Source organism: Oncorhynchus keta, chromosome 27 (assembly GCF_023373465.1).
Source record: "Oncorhynchus keta strain PuntledgeMale-10-30-2019 chromosome 27, Oket_V2, whole genome shotgun sequence".
NCBI lineage: Eukaryota > Metazoa > Chordata > Actinopteri > Salmoniformes > Salmonidae > Oncorhynchus > Oncorhynchus keta.
In genome coordinates this window covers 17,190,761-17,206,189 of record NC_068447.1, presented here as the reverse complement: position 1 = coordinate 17,206,189, position 15,429 = coordinate 17,190,761, and the positions used below count along the sequence as shown (strand labels likewise).

The 15,429-nt window shown below is 42.0% G+C and overlaps 1 protein-coding gene across 3 annotated transcripts in view; it reads right to left on the bottom strand.

Annotated features, from left to right (window-relative positions):
* LOC118371142 (deoxynucleoside triphosphate triphosphohydrolase SAMHD1-like) overlaps nt 1-15,429 on the bottom strand; it is a 43,492-nt gene that overhangs the window by 13,876 nt on the left and 14,187 nt on the right. For all 3 annotated transcript variants that reach the window (XM_052481841.1, XM_052481840.1, XM_052481839.1), the window contains exons 6-8: nt 15,334-15,404; nt 15,072-15,227; nt 13,230-13,330 (exon numbers count right to left, since the gene is read on the bottom strand). In XM_052481841.1, the coding sequence (XP_052337801.1) occupies nt 13,230-13,330; nt 15,072-15,227; nt 15,334-15,404 (328 nt within the window). The remainder of the gene's footprint in view (nt 1-13,229; nt 13,331-15,071; nt 15,228-15,333; nt 15,405-15,429) is intronic.

Below are 15,429 nucleotides of genomic sequence, written 5' to 3'. Positions count from 1 at the left end.
TATATAGTTATTTGCACTGCTGTATATAGTTATAGGTCATTTCACCATTTCGGCCACTTGGGTACATTTGGGCAACTTGTGTGGGACACCTGGGTGACTTCATGCTAAATGTCATGTTGCTCACCCATTCCTGAAGTTATCAGTCTGAAACTTTGCACACCTAAAGTTGCCCTCTTGTGTTATCCATCACAATTATCTCCAGGATCCTATCTGACTGTGTGGCTATTCTAGTACATGTGAAAGATGATGCTACAACAATAAAAAACAGAAAACGTATGCTCTTTCTTTCTTTCTCTTTTCTTCCACCAGATCTGTTTTATATTCTCCTACATTCAATTAACATTTCCACCAACTTCAGAATGTTTCCATTCAAATGATACCAATAATATGCATATCCGTGCCACTGGGGCTGAGCTACAGGCAGTTAGATTTGGGTATGTCTTCAGGCGGAAATTGAGAACAAAGGGATGCAGCCATAACAGGTTTTAAACAAGAACCAACCTACAGAAAGACTGAGGAGGAGTGGTATGAACAGACATACCAAACCAACGCCCCAACAGAAGAATACTTATGGGCATCAGTGCTGAAGGAATTAACATTGGACTAAGTGCTACTTAATCTGGGGCGGCAGGGTAGCCTAGTGGTTAGAGTGTTGGACTAGTTCAAAAACTCCCGAGCTGGCAAGTCTGTCGTTCTGCCCCTGAACAGGCAGTTAACCCACTGTTCCTAGGCAGTCATTGAAAATAAGAATTTGTTCTTAACTGACTTGACTAGTTAAATAAAGGTAAAATAAAATAAAAAATCTTGAGCACGCGGCAACAAAAAGTGGCAAGGACATAATGTAATGGCACACTGTGTTAGATTGCACTCCCGAACATCTTCCCCCAAACTGAGTGTCTAAAAGAGGTATAAAAGCAGGAGAGATCAGTTCCTAGGCATGATCCTCAACCTATATGGACATCATAGAGAATCATCAGACAAGGTGAATTACTTTTACTATACTCTGTTTGTATTGACTACTTTGACATCAAGGCACGAGCAAACTATTGACTGGTACATCTTAAGAATTGTGTTGTACACTGGAAGCTCACACCACATAAAAATAATAAGAGAATAAGAGAACACGGTTGTGAAAGAGAGAACTTCAGGCATAGAGAACTCTTGGGAGCAACAAGTTCCATCTTGGGTGTGTCAGTGAAAATTGCAGTTTGGCAAGATGGAAAAAGCCCAGAAATAAGTAAGCCTCGTAGTAGCAGAGGGTCGATAAAAGGGAATCAATATCTAAACAGTAGGCAGTAAAAAGTGGATCCATAGGTGCTGTTCAGGGGAGGGCAGGCCCACAACAATGGCCGGAGTTGAATGGAACAGCACTTCACCTTAGTGACTGTTCCCTCTGCTCTATATAATACATATCTGTTCATTTTATGTGATGATAAAAGGCTCATACAATACAAATCTTTTTTAAATGTTTTCTCTCACAGTGATAGCGACTCCGACTGGGAGCCCCCGGTGCCAAGCTGCCTGCTCTACCTCTGCCCCAAGTGGTGTTCATATGCCACAGTTCATTACTGCAGGCATGACTGTGCCTCAGGGCCAAAAGGGCACAGCATGGAGGCGTCGTTGTGTTCTGTGCCGCATGAACTGCACCACTTGTTCAGTTTGCCTCTGCTTTACATCAGAAAGAGACTGCTATGGGACATTTTGGGACATATTTTCTAAATTGAAAAAAAATATATATATTTTTTTTGTGTGCGTGTTAGAAGTGCTTTTTGATATGTTGTATATAGTTATTTGCACTGCTGTATATAGTTATAGGTCATTTCACCATTTCGGCCACTTGGGTACATTTGGGCAACTTGTGTGGGACACCTGGGTGACTTCATGCTAAATGTCATGTTGCTCACCCATTCCTGAAGTTATCAGTCTGAAACTTTGCACACCTACAGTTGCCCTCTTGTGTTATCCATCACAATTATCTCCAGGATCCTATCTGACTGTGTGGCTATTCTAGTACATGTGAAAGATGATGCTACAACAATAAAAAACAGAAAACGTATGCTCTTTCTTTCTCTTTTCTTCCACCAGATCTGTGTTATATTCTCCTACATTCAATTAACATTTCCACCAACTTCAGAATGTTTCCATTCAAATGATACCAATAATATGCAAATCCGTGCCACTGGGGCTGAGCTACAGGCAGTTAGATTTGGGTATGTCTTCAGGCGGAAATTGAGAACAAAGGGATGCAGCCATAACAGGTTTTAAACAAGAACCAACCTACAGAAAGACTGAGGAGGAGTGGTATGAACAGACATACCAAACCAACGCCCCAACAGAAGAATACTTATGGGCATCAGTGCTGAAGGAATTAACATTGGACTAAGTGCTACTTAATCTGGGGCGGCAGAGTAGCCTAGTGCTTAGAGTGTTGGACTAGTTCAAAAACTCCCGAGCTGGCAAGTCTGTCGTTCTGCCCCTGAACAGGCAGTTAACCCACTGTTCCTAGGCAGTCATTGAAAATAAGAATTTGTTCTTAACTGACTTGACTAGTTAAATAAAGGTAAAATAAAATAAAAATCTTGAGCACGCGGCAACAAAAAGTGGCAAGGACATAATGTAATGGCACACTGTGTTAGATTGCACTCCCGAACATCTTCCCCAAACTGAGTGTCTAAAAGAGGTATAAAAGCAGGAGAGATCAGTTCCTAGGCATGATCCTCAACCTATATGGACATCATAGAGAATCATCAGACAAGGTGAATTACTTTTACTATACTCTGTTTGTATTGACTACTTTGACATCAAGGCACGAGCAAACTATTGACTGGTACATCTTAAGAATTGTGTTGTACACTGGAAGCTCACACCACATAAAAATAATAAGAGAATAAGAGAACACGGTTGTGAAAGAGAGAACTTCAGGCATAGAGAACTCTTGGGAGCAACAAGTTCCATCTTGGGTGTGTCAGTGAAAATTGCAGTTTGGCAAGATGGAAAAAGCCCAGAAATAAGTAAGCCTCGTAGTAGCAGAGGGTCGATAAAAGGGAATCAATATCTAAACAGTAGGCAGTAAAAAGTGGATCCATAGGTGCTGTTCAGGGGAGGGCAGGCCCACAACAATGGCCGGAGTTGAATGGAACAGCACTTCACCTTAGTGACTGTTCCCTCTGCTCTATATAATACATATCTGTTCATTTTATGTGATGATAAAAGGCTCATACAATACAAATCTTTTTTAAATGTTTTCTCTCACAGTGATAGCGACTCCGACTGGGAGCCCCCGGTGCCAAGCTGCCTGCTCTACCTCTGCCCCAAGTGGTGTTCATATGCCACAGTTCATTACTGCAGGCATGACTGTGCCTCAGGGCCAAAAGGGCACAGCATGGAGGCGTCGTTGTGTTCTGTGCCGCATGAACTGCACCACTTGTTCAGTTTGCCTCTGCTTTACATCAGAAAGAGACTGCTATGGGACATTTTGGGACATATTTTCTAAATTGAAAAAAAAATATATATATTTTTTTTTGTGTGCGTGTTAGAAGTGCTTTTGATATGTTGTATATAGTTATTTGCACTGCTGTATATAGTTATAGGTCATTTCACCATTTCGGCCACTTGGGTACATTTGGGCAACTTGTGTGGGACACCTGGGTGACTTCATGCTAAATGTCATGTTGCTCACCCATTCCTGAAGTTATCAGTCTGAAACTTTGCACACCTACAGTTGCCCTCTTGTGTTATCCATCACAATTATCTCCAGGATCCTATCTGACTGTGTGGCTATTCTAGTACATGTGAAAGATGATGCTACAACAATAAAAAACAGAAAACGTATGCTCTTTCTTTCTCTTTTCTTCCACCAGATCTGTGTTATATTCTCCTACATTCAATTAACATTTCCACCAACTTCAGAATGTTTCCATTCAAATGATACCAATAATATGCAAATCCGTGCCACTGGGGCTGAGCTACAGGCAGTTAGATTTGGGTATGTCTTCAGGCGGAAATTGAGAACAAAGGGATGCAGCCATAACAGGTTTTAAACAAGAACCAACCTACAGAAAGACTGAGGAGGAGTGGTATGAACAGACATACCAAACCAACGCCCCAACAGAAGAATACTTATGGGCATCAGTGCTGAAGGAATTAACATTGGACTAAGTGCTACTTAATCTGGGGCGGCAGAGTAGCCTAGTGCTTAGAGTGTTGGACTAGTTCAAAAACTCCCGAGCTGGCAAGTCTGTCGTTCTGCCCCTGAACAGGCAGTTAACCCACTGTTCCTAGGCAGTCATTGAAAATAAGAATTTGTTCTTAACTGACTTGACTAGTTAAATAAAGGTAAAATAAAATAAAAAATCTTGAGCACGCGGCAACAAAAAGTGGCAAGGACATAATGTAATGGCACACTGTGTTAGATTGCACTCCCGAACATCTTCCCCCAAACTGAGTGTCTAAAAGAGGTATAAAAGCAGGAGAGATCAGTTCCTAGGCATGATCCTCAACCTATATGGACATCATAGAGAATCATCAGACAAGGTGAATTACTTTTACTATACTCTGTTTGTATTGACTACTTTGACATCAAGGCACGAGCAAACTATTGACTGGTACATCTTAAGAATTGTGTTGTACACTGGAAGCTCACACCACATAAAAATAATAAGAGAATAAGAGAACACGGTTGTGAAAGAGAGAACTTCAGGCATAGAGAACTCTTGGGAGCAACAAGTTCCATCTTGGGTGTGTCAGTGAAAATTGCAGTTTGGCAAGATGGAAAAAGCCCAGAAATAAGTAAGCCTCGTAGTAGCAGAGGGTCGATAAAAGGGAATCAATATCTAAACAGTAGGCAGTAAAAAGTGGATCCATAGGTGCTGTTCAGGGGAGGGCAGGCCCACAACAATGGCCGGAGTTGAATGGAACAGCACTTCACCTTAGTGACTGTTCCCTCTGCTCTATATAATACATATCTGTTCATTTTATGTGATGATAAAAGGCTCATACAATACAAATCTTTTTTAAATGTTTTCTCTCACAGTGATAGCGACTCCGACTGGGAGCCCCCGGTGCCAAGCTGCCTGCTCTACCTCTGCCCCAAGTGGTGTTCATATGCCACAGTTCATTACTGCAGGCATGACTGTGCCTCAGGGCCAAAAGGGCACAGCATGGAGGCGTCGTTGTGTTCTGTGCCGCATGAACTGCACCACTTGTTCAGTTTGCCTCTGCTTTACATCAGAAAGAGACTGCTATGGGACATTTTGGGACATATTTTCTAAATTGAAAAAAAATATATATATTTTTTTGTGTGCGTGTTAGAAGTGCTTTTGATATGTTGTATATAGTTATTTGCACTGCTGTATATAGTTATAGGTCATTTCACCATTTCGGCCACTTGGGTACATTTGGGCAACTTGTGTGGGACACCTGGGTGACTTCATGCTAAATGTCATGTTGCTCACCCATTCCTGAAGTTATCAGTCTGAAACTTTGCACACCTACAGTTGCCCTCTTGTGTTATCCATCACAATTATCTCCAGGATCCTATCTGACTGTGTGGCTATTCTAGTACATGTGAAAGATGATGCTACAACAATAAAAAACAGAAAACGTATGCTCTTTCTTTCTCTTTTCTTCCACCAGATCTGTGTTATATTCTCCTACATTCAATTAACATTTCCACCAACTTCAGAATGTTTCCATTCAAATGATACCAATAATATGCATATCCGTGCCACTGGGGCTGAGCTACAGGCAGTTAGATTTGGGTATGTCTTCAGGCGGAAATTGAGAACAAAGGGATGCAGCCATAACAGGTTTTAAACAAGAACCAACCTACAGAAAGACTGAGGAGGAGTGGTATGAACAGACATACCAAACCAACGCCCCAACAGAAGAATACTTATGGGCATCAGTGCTGAAGGAATTAACATTGGACTAAGTGCTACTTAATCTGGGGCGGCAGAGTAGCCTAGTGCTTAGAGTGTTGGACTAGTTCAAAAACTCCCGAGCTGGCAAGTCTGTCGTTCTGCCCCTGAACAGGCAGTTAACCCACTGTTCCTAGGCAGTCATTGAAAATAAGAATTTGTTCTTAACTGACTTGACTAGTTAAATAAAGGTAAAATAAAATAAAAAATCTTGAGCACGCGGCAACAAAAAGTGGCAAGGACATAATGTAATGGCACACTGTGTTAGATTGCACTCCCGAACATCTTCCCCCAAACTGAGTGTCTAAAAGAGGTATAAAAGCAGGAGAGATCAGTTCCTAGGCATGATCCTCAACCTATATGGACATCATAGAGAATCATCAGACAAGGTGAATTACTTTTACTATACTCTGTTTGTATTGACTACTTTGACATCAAGGCACGAGCAAACTATTGACTGGTACATCTTAAGAATTGTGTTGTACACTGGAAGCTCACACCACATAAAAATAATAAGAGAATAAGAGAACACGGTTGTGAAAGAGAGAACTTCAGGCATAGAGAACTCTTGGGAGCAACAAGTTCCATCTTGGGTGTGTCAGTGAAAATTGCAGTTTGGCAAGATGGAAAAAGCCCAGAAATAAGTAAGCCTCGTAGTAGCAGAGGGTCGATAAAAGGGAATCAATATCTAAACAGCAGGCAGTAAAAAGTGGAACCATAGGAAATTCGGACTACATAAGAAAAGTATAGTATTATAAACAGTGGGGGCTGCAAAAATATTACTACTCTTATAAAGAGCAGTTTGGGGAAGGACCAAGGGAATAGAGCTTCAAGGTAAATATATGGTTATTTGCTTTGTTTAAGAGTTATAAGAAGTGTGTTAAGCGATTTACATTTGCAATATTATTTGGCATAGCATAGCGCATTAAGGATTGATTGAGCATTATTGATGTATTGGGACTGTATAACCATTGAATTGTAATAACGTGTATAAGACAAAAAAGTGACTTAATAAAAGCTTGAAACTTTGACAACTAGGCCAGATTAATGATCTGGAGAGCAAACGCCTTTGACACTGAACAGAAAGTGACCCTGGTTATAGGTTAAAGTGATTGCACTAAAGAATATTTCATTGTGTAGACAATAATATATCTTTGGAAAAGTCAAATACATATTGCAATACTAGTTTCCAAGTGAACACTAGCTGACGAGCATAATAAGTAACAGAAAATAAGTTATTAGGTATTGATATATAAAAGAAGACACAAGGTAAGTGAGTATAGGAAGAGACTATAAACATAAAGTAATAAAGTCCTCATCTATCCAAGGCCCCATACTAGCCTACTGTTATTAGGTATTGATATATAAAGAGGACCCAAGGTTAGGGAGTATAGGAAGAGTCTATAAACATAAAGTAATAAAGTCCTCATCTATCCAAGGCCTCATACTAGACTACTGTTATTAGGTATTGATATATAAAGAGAAGAGGACCCAAGGTTAGGGAGTATAGGAAGAGTCTATAAACATAAAGTAATAAGGTACTCATCTATCCAAGGCCCCACACTAGACCGGGAAATAAGGGAGTGACAACGTGAACGATGGAACAAACCCAACTCACGCCAAGGGCCATTACAAATATATAGAAGGGTTGGTAGGGCCGCACAGCAAGGCCCTCGTTGCACCGAAGTGACTAAAATCCTAATGAACTCTGCCTATCCAGAGGACGGGATAGAGGCTTTTACTGCAGGCGACGGGCAACAGTCAGCACCGTGACAACATAGGATGAGACATTTGTACCAATTTACTAGAGAACCAGTTTGGATTTAAGTGTAACTTTTGTATGACTGATGCCTTTAGTGAGAGGTCTAATGCTTTAATATTTAATAATGTCTGCCCTCCGAAATTCATATTCGTTATATAAATAGGCCCTTTTAAATTTTCTGGCTTGCCGTTCCAAATCAAATTGAATATTTTATGTTTGTCACGCCTTGGTCATTGTAGTTTGTGTTTTCGTTATATATTTGGTCAGGCCAGGGTGTGACAGGGGTTTATGTTATTGTATGTTCGTATTGGGGTTTGTAGTATTTGGGATCGCGGCTGATTAGGGGTGTTGTATAGGCTTGGCTGCCTGAGGCGGTTCTCAATCATAGTCAGGTGATTTCTCGTTGTCTCTGATTGGGAACCGTATTTAGGTAGCCTGAGTTTCGCTTTGTATTTCGTGGGTGATTGTTCCTGTCTCTGTGTAGTTTCACCAGATAGGCTGTAATTAGGTTTCACGTTCCGTTTGTTGTTTTCGTATTTGTATAGTTATTTCATGTGTCACTTTCTTCATTAAAGTCATGAGTAACCACTACGCTGCATTTCGGTCCGACTCTCTTTCTACAAACGAAGAACGCCGTTACAATGTTCATATAATTTAAAAAGCAGGTCACTAGGTGTAGGCAAAACCATAAGCAAATAGGTCAACTGTGATATGACTAAAGAGTTAATCAGGGTGATTTTTCCACAAATAGACAGGTATTTTCCTTTCCATGGTAGCAAGATCTTATCTATTTTTGCTAACTTTCTATAAAAATGTATTGTAGTGGAGATCATTTCTTTCTTTTGGGATGTGTATACCGAGTATGTCCACATCTCCGTCAGACCATTTAATTGGTAAACTACATGGTAATGTAAAATGTGCATTTGTTAGTGATCCAATACGTAATATTTATCATCATTTGGTTTTAATCCAGAGAGAATAGCAAAAGTATCTAGATCCTCTATGAGGCCGTGGAGGGACGAGTTGTGGTTTTAAAAGAAAACATGAATCATCAGCGTACAATGACACCTTAGTTTTTAAGGCACGGATTTCTAATCCCTTAATATTGTTTGATCTAATCTTAACAGCTAACATTTCAATGGCAATAATAAATAGATATGCCGATAGTGGACAACCTTGTTCTACTCCTCTAGAGAGTTTAACATTTTCTGAGATGTAGCCATTATTTACTATTTTACACCTAGGGTTACATGACTTTAACTCATTTTATAAGAGATTGCCCAAAATTGAAATATTCTAGGCATTTATATATAAACTCCAGTCGTACTTTATCAAAAGCCTTTTCAAAATCAGCTATGAAATCCAGGCCTGGTGTCCCCGATATTTCATAGTATTCTATTGTTTCCAGTACTTGTCTTATATTATCTCCAATGTATCGTCCATGTAAAAAAACCTGTCTGATTAGGATGAATAATATCTGACAATATTTTTTAAATTCTATGAGCCAAGCATTTTGCGAGGACTTCTGCATCACAACACTGAAGTGTAAGAGGTCTCCATTTTTTTTAAATGGACTGGATCTTTATATATACCACTTGGGTCCTGTTTCAGTAATAATGATATCAGACCTTCTTGTTCCGTGTCTGAAAAATCGACCATTTATATAGGAGTGGTTAAAACATGCTAATAATGGTCCTTTGAGGATATAAAAAAAAAGTTGTTTATACTTCCACTGGTATGCCATCCAGCCCTGGAGTTTTCCCATCCTTAAAGGCCCCAATTGCATCAAGCAGTTCCTCCTCTGTAATTTGGCCTTCACATGAGTCTCTGTACAGATGTTAATTTGACAATATTATTAGGAAAAAAATCCATACAATTAGTTTCAGTTAGTGGAGATAGAGGAGCCTGAAATGAAAACATATTCTTAAAGTACTTTACTTCCTCTATCAAAATATAATTTGGTGAATCATGCGTGACGCCATCATTTGTAACAAGTTTTAATAAAAACCATTTTGGTAGCATTTCTATATTGAAGATTGAAAAATAATTTTTTGCATTTTTCCCCATATTCCATCCAGTTCGCTTTATTTGTATAATCTATTACACTGGATCTTTCTTGAATAAGTTCCTCCATTTCTTTTTATTTTTCCTCTTAACTTATTCTGTGCCCTCTATGGTACCGTTTTAATTGCACATTCTTAAAGGGAGTGCTCCTAATCTCAGCTTGTTACCTGTATAAAAGACACCTGTCCACAGAAGCAATCAATCAATCCAAACTCTCCACCATGGCCAAGACCAAAGAGCTCTCTAAGGATGTCAGGGACAAGATTGTAGACCTACACAAGGCTGGAATGGGCTACAAGACCATCGCCAAGCAGCTTGGTGAGAAGGTGACAACAGTTGGTGCGATTATTCGCAAATGGAAGAAACACAAAAGAACTGTCAATCTCCCTCGGCCTGGGGCTCCATGCAAGATCTCACCTCGTGGAGTTGTAATGATCATGAGAACGGTGAGGAATCAGCCCAGAACTACACGGGAAGATCCTGTCAATGATCTCAAGGCAGCTGGGACCATAGTCAACAAGAAAACAATTGGTAACACACTACGCCGTGAAGGACTGAAATCCTGCAGCGCCCGCAAGGCGGCACATATACATGCCCGTCTGAAATTTGCCAATGAACATCTGAATGATTCTGAGGACAACTGGGTGAAAGTGTTGTGGTCAGATGAGACCAAAATGGAGCTCTTTGGCATCAACTCACATCGCCATATTTGGAGGAGGAAGGCTGCCTATGACGCCAAGAACACCACCCCCAACTTCAAACATGGAGGTGGAAACATTATGCTTTGGGGGTGTTTTTCTGCTCAGGGGACAGGACAACTTCACCGCATCAAAGGGACAATGGATGGGGCCATGTACCGTAAAATTTGGGGCGGCAGGGTAGCCTAGTGGTTAGAGCATTGGACTAGTAACTGGAAGGTTGAAAGTTCAAATCCCAGAGCTGACAAGGTACAAATCTGTTCCTAGGCCGTCATTGAAAATAAGAATTGGCTCTTAACTGACTTGCCTGGTTAAATAAAGGTAAAAAAATGAAAAAATAAAAACTTGGGTGAGAACCTCCTTCCCTCAGCCAGGGCATTGAAAGTGGGTCGTGGATGGGTATTCCAACATGACAACACATGACAACACATGGCCAAGGCAACAAAGGAGTGGCTCAAGAAGAAGCACATTAAGGTCCTGGAGTGGCCTAGCCAGTCTCCAGACCTTAATCCCATAGAAAATCTGTGGAGGGAGCTGAAGGTTTGAGATGCCAAACGTCAGCCTCGAAACCTTAATGACTTGGAGAAGATCTGCAGAGGAGTGGGACAAAATCCCTCCTGAGATGTGTGCAAACCTGGTGGCCAACTACAAGAAACGTCTGACCTCTGTGATTGCCAACAAGGGATTTGCCACCAGGTAAGTAATGTTTTGCCGAGGGGTCAAATACTTATTTCCCTCATTAAAATGCAAATCAATTTATAACATTTTTGACATGCGTTATTCTGGATTTTTTTGTTGTTATTCTGTCTCACTGTTCAAATAAACCTGCCATTAAAATTATAGACGGATCATTTCTTTGTCAGTGGGCAAACATACAAAATCAGCAGGGGATCAAATACTTTCCCCCTCACTGTATCAATGATGTCGCTCTTGCTGCAGGTGATTCTCTGATCCACCTCTACGCAGACGACACCATTCTGTATACATCTGGCCCGTCTTTGGACACTGTTAGCAAACCTCCAAACGAGCTTCAATGCCATACAACACTCCTTCCGTGGACTCCAACTACTTTTAAATGCTAGTAAAACTACGTGCATGCTCTTCAACCGATCGCTGCCCGCCCGCACCTTCCCGCCCGTCCAGCGTCACTACTCTGGACAGTTTGGGCTTAGAATATGTGGACAACTACAAATACCTGGGTGTCTGGTTAGACTGTAAACACTCCTCCCAGACTCACATTAAGCATCTCCAATCAAAAATTAAATCAGCTTCATATTCCGCAACAAAGCCTCCTTCACTCATGCTGCCAAACATACCCTCGTAAAACTGACTATCCTACCGATCCTCGACTTCGGCAATGTCATTTATAAAATAGCCTCCAACACTCTACTCAGCAAACTGGATGTGAGCTATCACAGTGCCATCTGTTTTGTCACCAAAGCCCCATATACCACCCACCACTGCTACCTGTATACTCTCATTGGCTGGCCCTCGTTACATATCCGTCACCAAACCCACTGGCTCCAGGTCATCTATAAGTCTTTGCTAGGTAAAGCCCTGCCTATCTCAGCTCACTGGTTACCATAGCAACACCCACCCGTAGCACACGCTCCAGCAGGTATATTTCACTGGTCATCCCCAAAGCCAACACTTCCTTTGGTCGCCTTTCCTTCCAGTTCTCTGCTGCCAATGACGGGAACGAATTGCAAAAAAAATAATCGCTTAAGCCGGAGACTTCAATATCTTCTCTAACTTTAACTCTGTTAAACTCTGTGTAACTCTGTTGTTGTTTTTGTCGCACTGCTTTGCTTCATCTTGGCCAGGTCACAGTTGAGAAGTTGTTCAACTGGCCTACCTGGTTAAATAAAGGTGAAATCAAAAAATGGAGACATTTTGAGCCTGTAATCGAACCCACAAATGCTGATGCTCCATATACACAACTAGTCTAAAGAAAGTCAGTTTTATTGTTTCTTTAATTAGCACAACAGTTTTCAGCTGTGCTAACATAATTGCAAAGGGGTTTCTAATGATCAATTAGCCTTTTAAAATTATAAACTTGTATTAGCTAATACAACATGCCATTGGAAACACAGGAGTGATGGTTGCTGATAATGGGCCTCTGTACACCTATGTAGATATTCCGTTAAATATTCGCCGTTTCCAGCTACAATAGTCATTTACAACATTAACAATGTCTATACTGTATTTCTGATCAATTTGATATTATTTTAAATGGACATTTCTTTTTGCTTTTCTTAAAAATAAGACATTTCTCAGTGACCCCAAACTTTTGAACGGTAGTGTACACCAGTGGTCCTATGTATGGTTAGATCTCTAATAGAGCCCCACAGTGGAGGGGTCATATTACCCATGAAACCTAATGGTCAAACAAGGAAATGGTTCCAATCATTTTTCCCCATAGGGGATTTTAGAAACACTTAAAATAAGGGCTGTGTTTCGTTCTGATAACTGTGTAAATCTCGAGGACAGGGTGACTTTTATCAATATATTTGCCTGTATTTAGAGCCGACTGTTGATAAAAGTCACCTTGTCCAAGAGCTTTACACAGTTATCAAAACACCACACCAGGGTAAGAATACAGGAAACACAGCCCTTATTTTAAGTGTTTCTAAAATCCCCTATGGGGAAAAATGATTGGAACCATTTCCCTGTTTGACCGCTAGGTTTTATGGGTATTATGACACATACTGTGGTACTCTATATAGCTTACTCCAGTAATTGATGATGGTTTCTAAGAGAGAGATCAACTCCAACTGGGGAACTCACCTGGCGAAGTAGTCCCACTTGTCCACATCGATGCCGGTCAATTTGTTGGCCACAATCTCATAGAGGAAAGACTTCTCCTCTGGACGGCCCTTATAAGGCCACTGTGGAAAGAAAACAGACTCAGAATTAGACTAATCCTCTGGACGGCCCTTATAAGGCCACTGTGGAAAGACAACAGACTCAGAATTATACTAATCCTTTGAAATCCCAGCATGTACAGTAACTCTAAATTAGTTCAAGGGATACTTAACCAGAGTTTTTATTTTATTTATTTCACCTTTTTTAAACCAGGTAAGCCAGTTGAGAACAAGTTCTCATTTACAACTGCGACCTGGCCAATATAAAGCAGTGCGGCAAAAACAACAGAGGGATAAACAAACATACAGTCAATAACACAAAATAAAAAATCTATATACACAGTGTGTGCAAATGTAGTAAGATTAGGGAGGTAAGGCAAAAAATAGGCCATAGTGGTGAAATAATTACAATTTAGCATTAACACTGGAGTGATAGATGTGCAGATGATGAGGGGCAAGTAGAGATACTGGGGTGCAAAAATATATAACAATATGGGGACGAGGTAGTTGGTTGGGCTATTTACAGATGGTCTGTGTACAGGTGCAATGATCGGTTGGTCAATGATCAGCTGCTCTGACAGCTGATGCTTAAAGTTAGAGCGGGAGATAAGTCTCTTTTTGCAATTCGTTCCAGTCATTGGCAGCAGAGAACTGGAAGGAAAGGCGGCCAAGGGAGGAATTGGCTTTGGGGACCAGTAAAATATACCTGCTGGAGCGCATGCTCTGGGTGGGTGTTGATTGAGGCTGATTGACTAGCTAGTCGACTGACTAGCTAGCTAGCTGACTCACCTGAGAGGGACAGTGTTCCTGACTCACCCCCTGTCTGAGAGGGACAGTGTTCCTGACTCACCCCCTGTCTGAGAGGGACAGTGTTCCTGACTCACCCCCTGTCTGAGAGGGACAGTGTTCCTGACTCACCCCCTGTCTGAGAGGGACAGTGTTCCTGACTCACCCCCTGTCTGAGAGGGACAGTGTTCCTGACTCACCCCCTGTCTGAGAGGGACAGTGTTCCTGACTCACCCCTGTCTGAGAGGGACAGTGTTCCTGACTCACCCCCTGTCTGAGAGGGACAGTGTTCCTGACTCACCCCCTGTCTGAGAGGGACAGTGTTCCTGACTCACCCCCTGTCTGAGAGGGACAGTGTTCCTGACTCACCCCCTGTCTGAGAGGGACAGTGTTCCTGACTCACCCCCTGTCTGAGAGGGACAGTGTTCCTGACTCACCCCCTGTCTGAGAGGGACAGTGTTCCTGACTCACCCCTGTCTGAGAGGGACAGTGTTCCTGACTCACCCCCTGTCTGAGAGGGACAGTGTTCCTGACTCACCCCCTGTCTGAGAGGGACAGTGTTCCTGACTCACCCCCTGTCTGAGAGGGACAGTGTTCCTGACTCACCCCCTGTCTGAGAGGGACAGTGTTCCTGACTCACCCCCTGTCTGAGAGGGACAGTGTTCCTGACTCACCCCCTGTCTGAGAGGGACAGTGTTCCTGACTCACCCCCTGTCTGAGAGGGACAGTGTTCCTGACTCACCCCCTGTCTGAGAGGGACAGTGTTCCTGACTCACCCCCTGTCTGAGAGGGACAGTGTTCCTGACTCACCCCCTGTCTGAGAGGGACAGTGTTCCTGACTCACCCCTGTCTGAGAGGGACAGTGTTCCTGACTCACCCCCTGTCTGAGAGGGACAGTGTTCCTGACTCACCCCCTGTCTGAGAGGGACAGTGTTCCTGACTCACCCCCTGTCTGAGAGGGACAGTGTTCCTGACTCACCCCCTGTCTGAGAAGGACAGTGTTCTGTGGTCCAGCAATCTGTTCCTTGATGAAGTCCAGGTCATCAGGTAGGACCAGGCCATGATCCTTCATCACTGGCTCCAAGGCATTTACAGACACCAGATGGTCAAACATCGCAAGGGACGCCTTCTCATGCTGTAACACACACACATACATGTGACATGGACATTCTCGCGACCACACAGGAAGATGAGGAGAGAAGACTATGACAAGAAAGAGGTTATTCAGACTGTAGTCTTACCTTCCACTTGGACGTTGGACTCATTTTGGGGATGAACATGCTATCAAACATATGGGAGAAAGGACCATGACCTGGAAAGAGATCACATTCAACAGA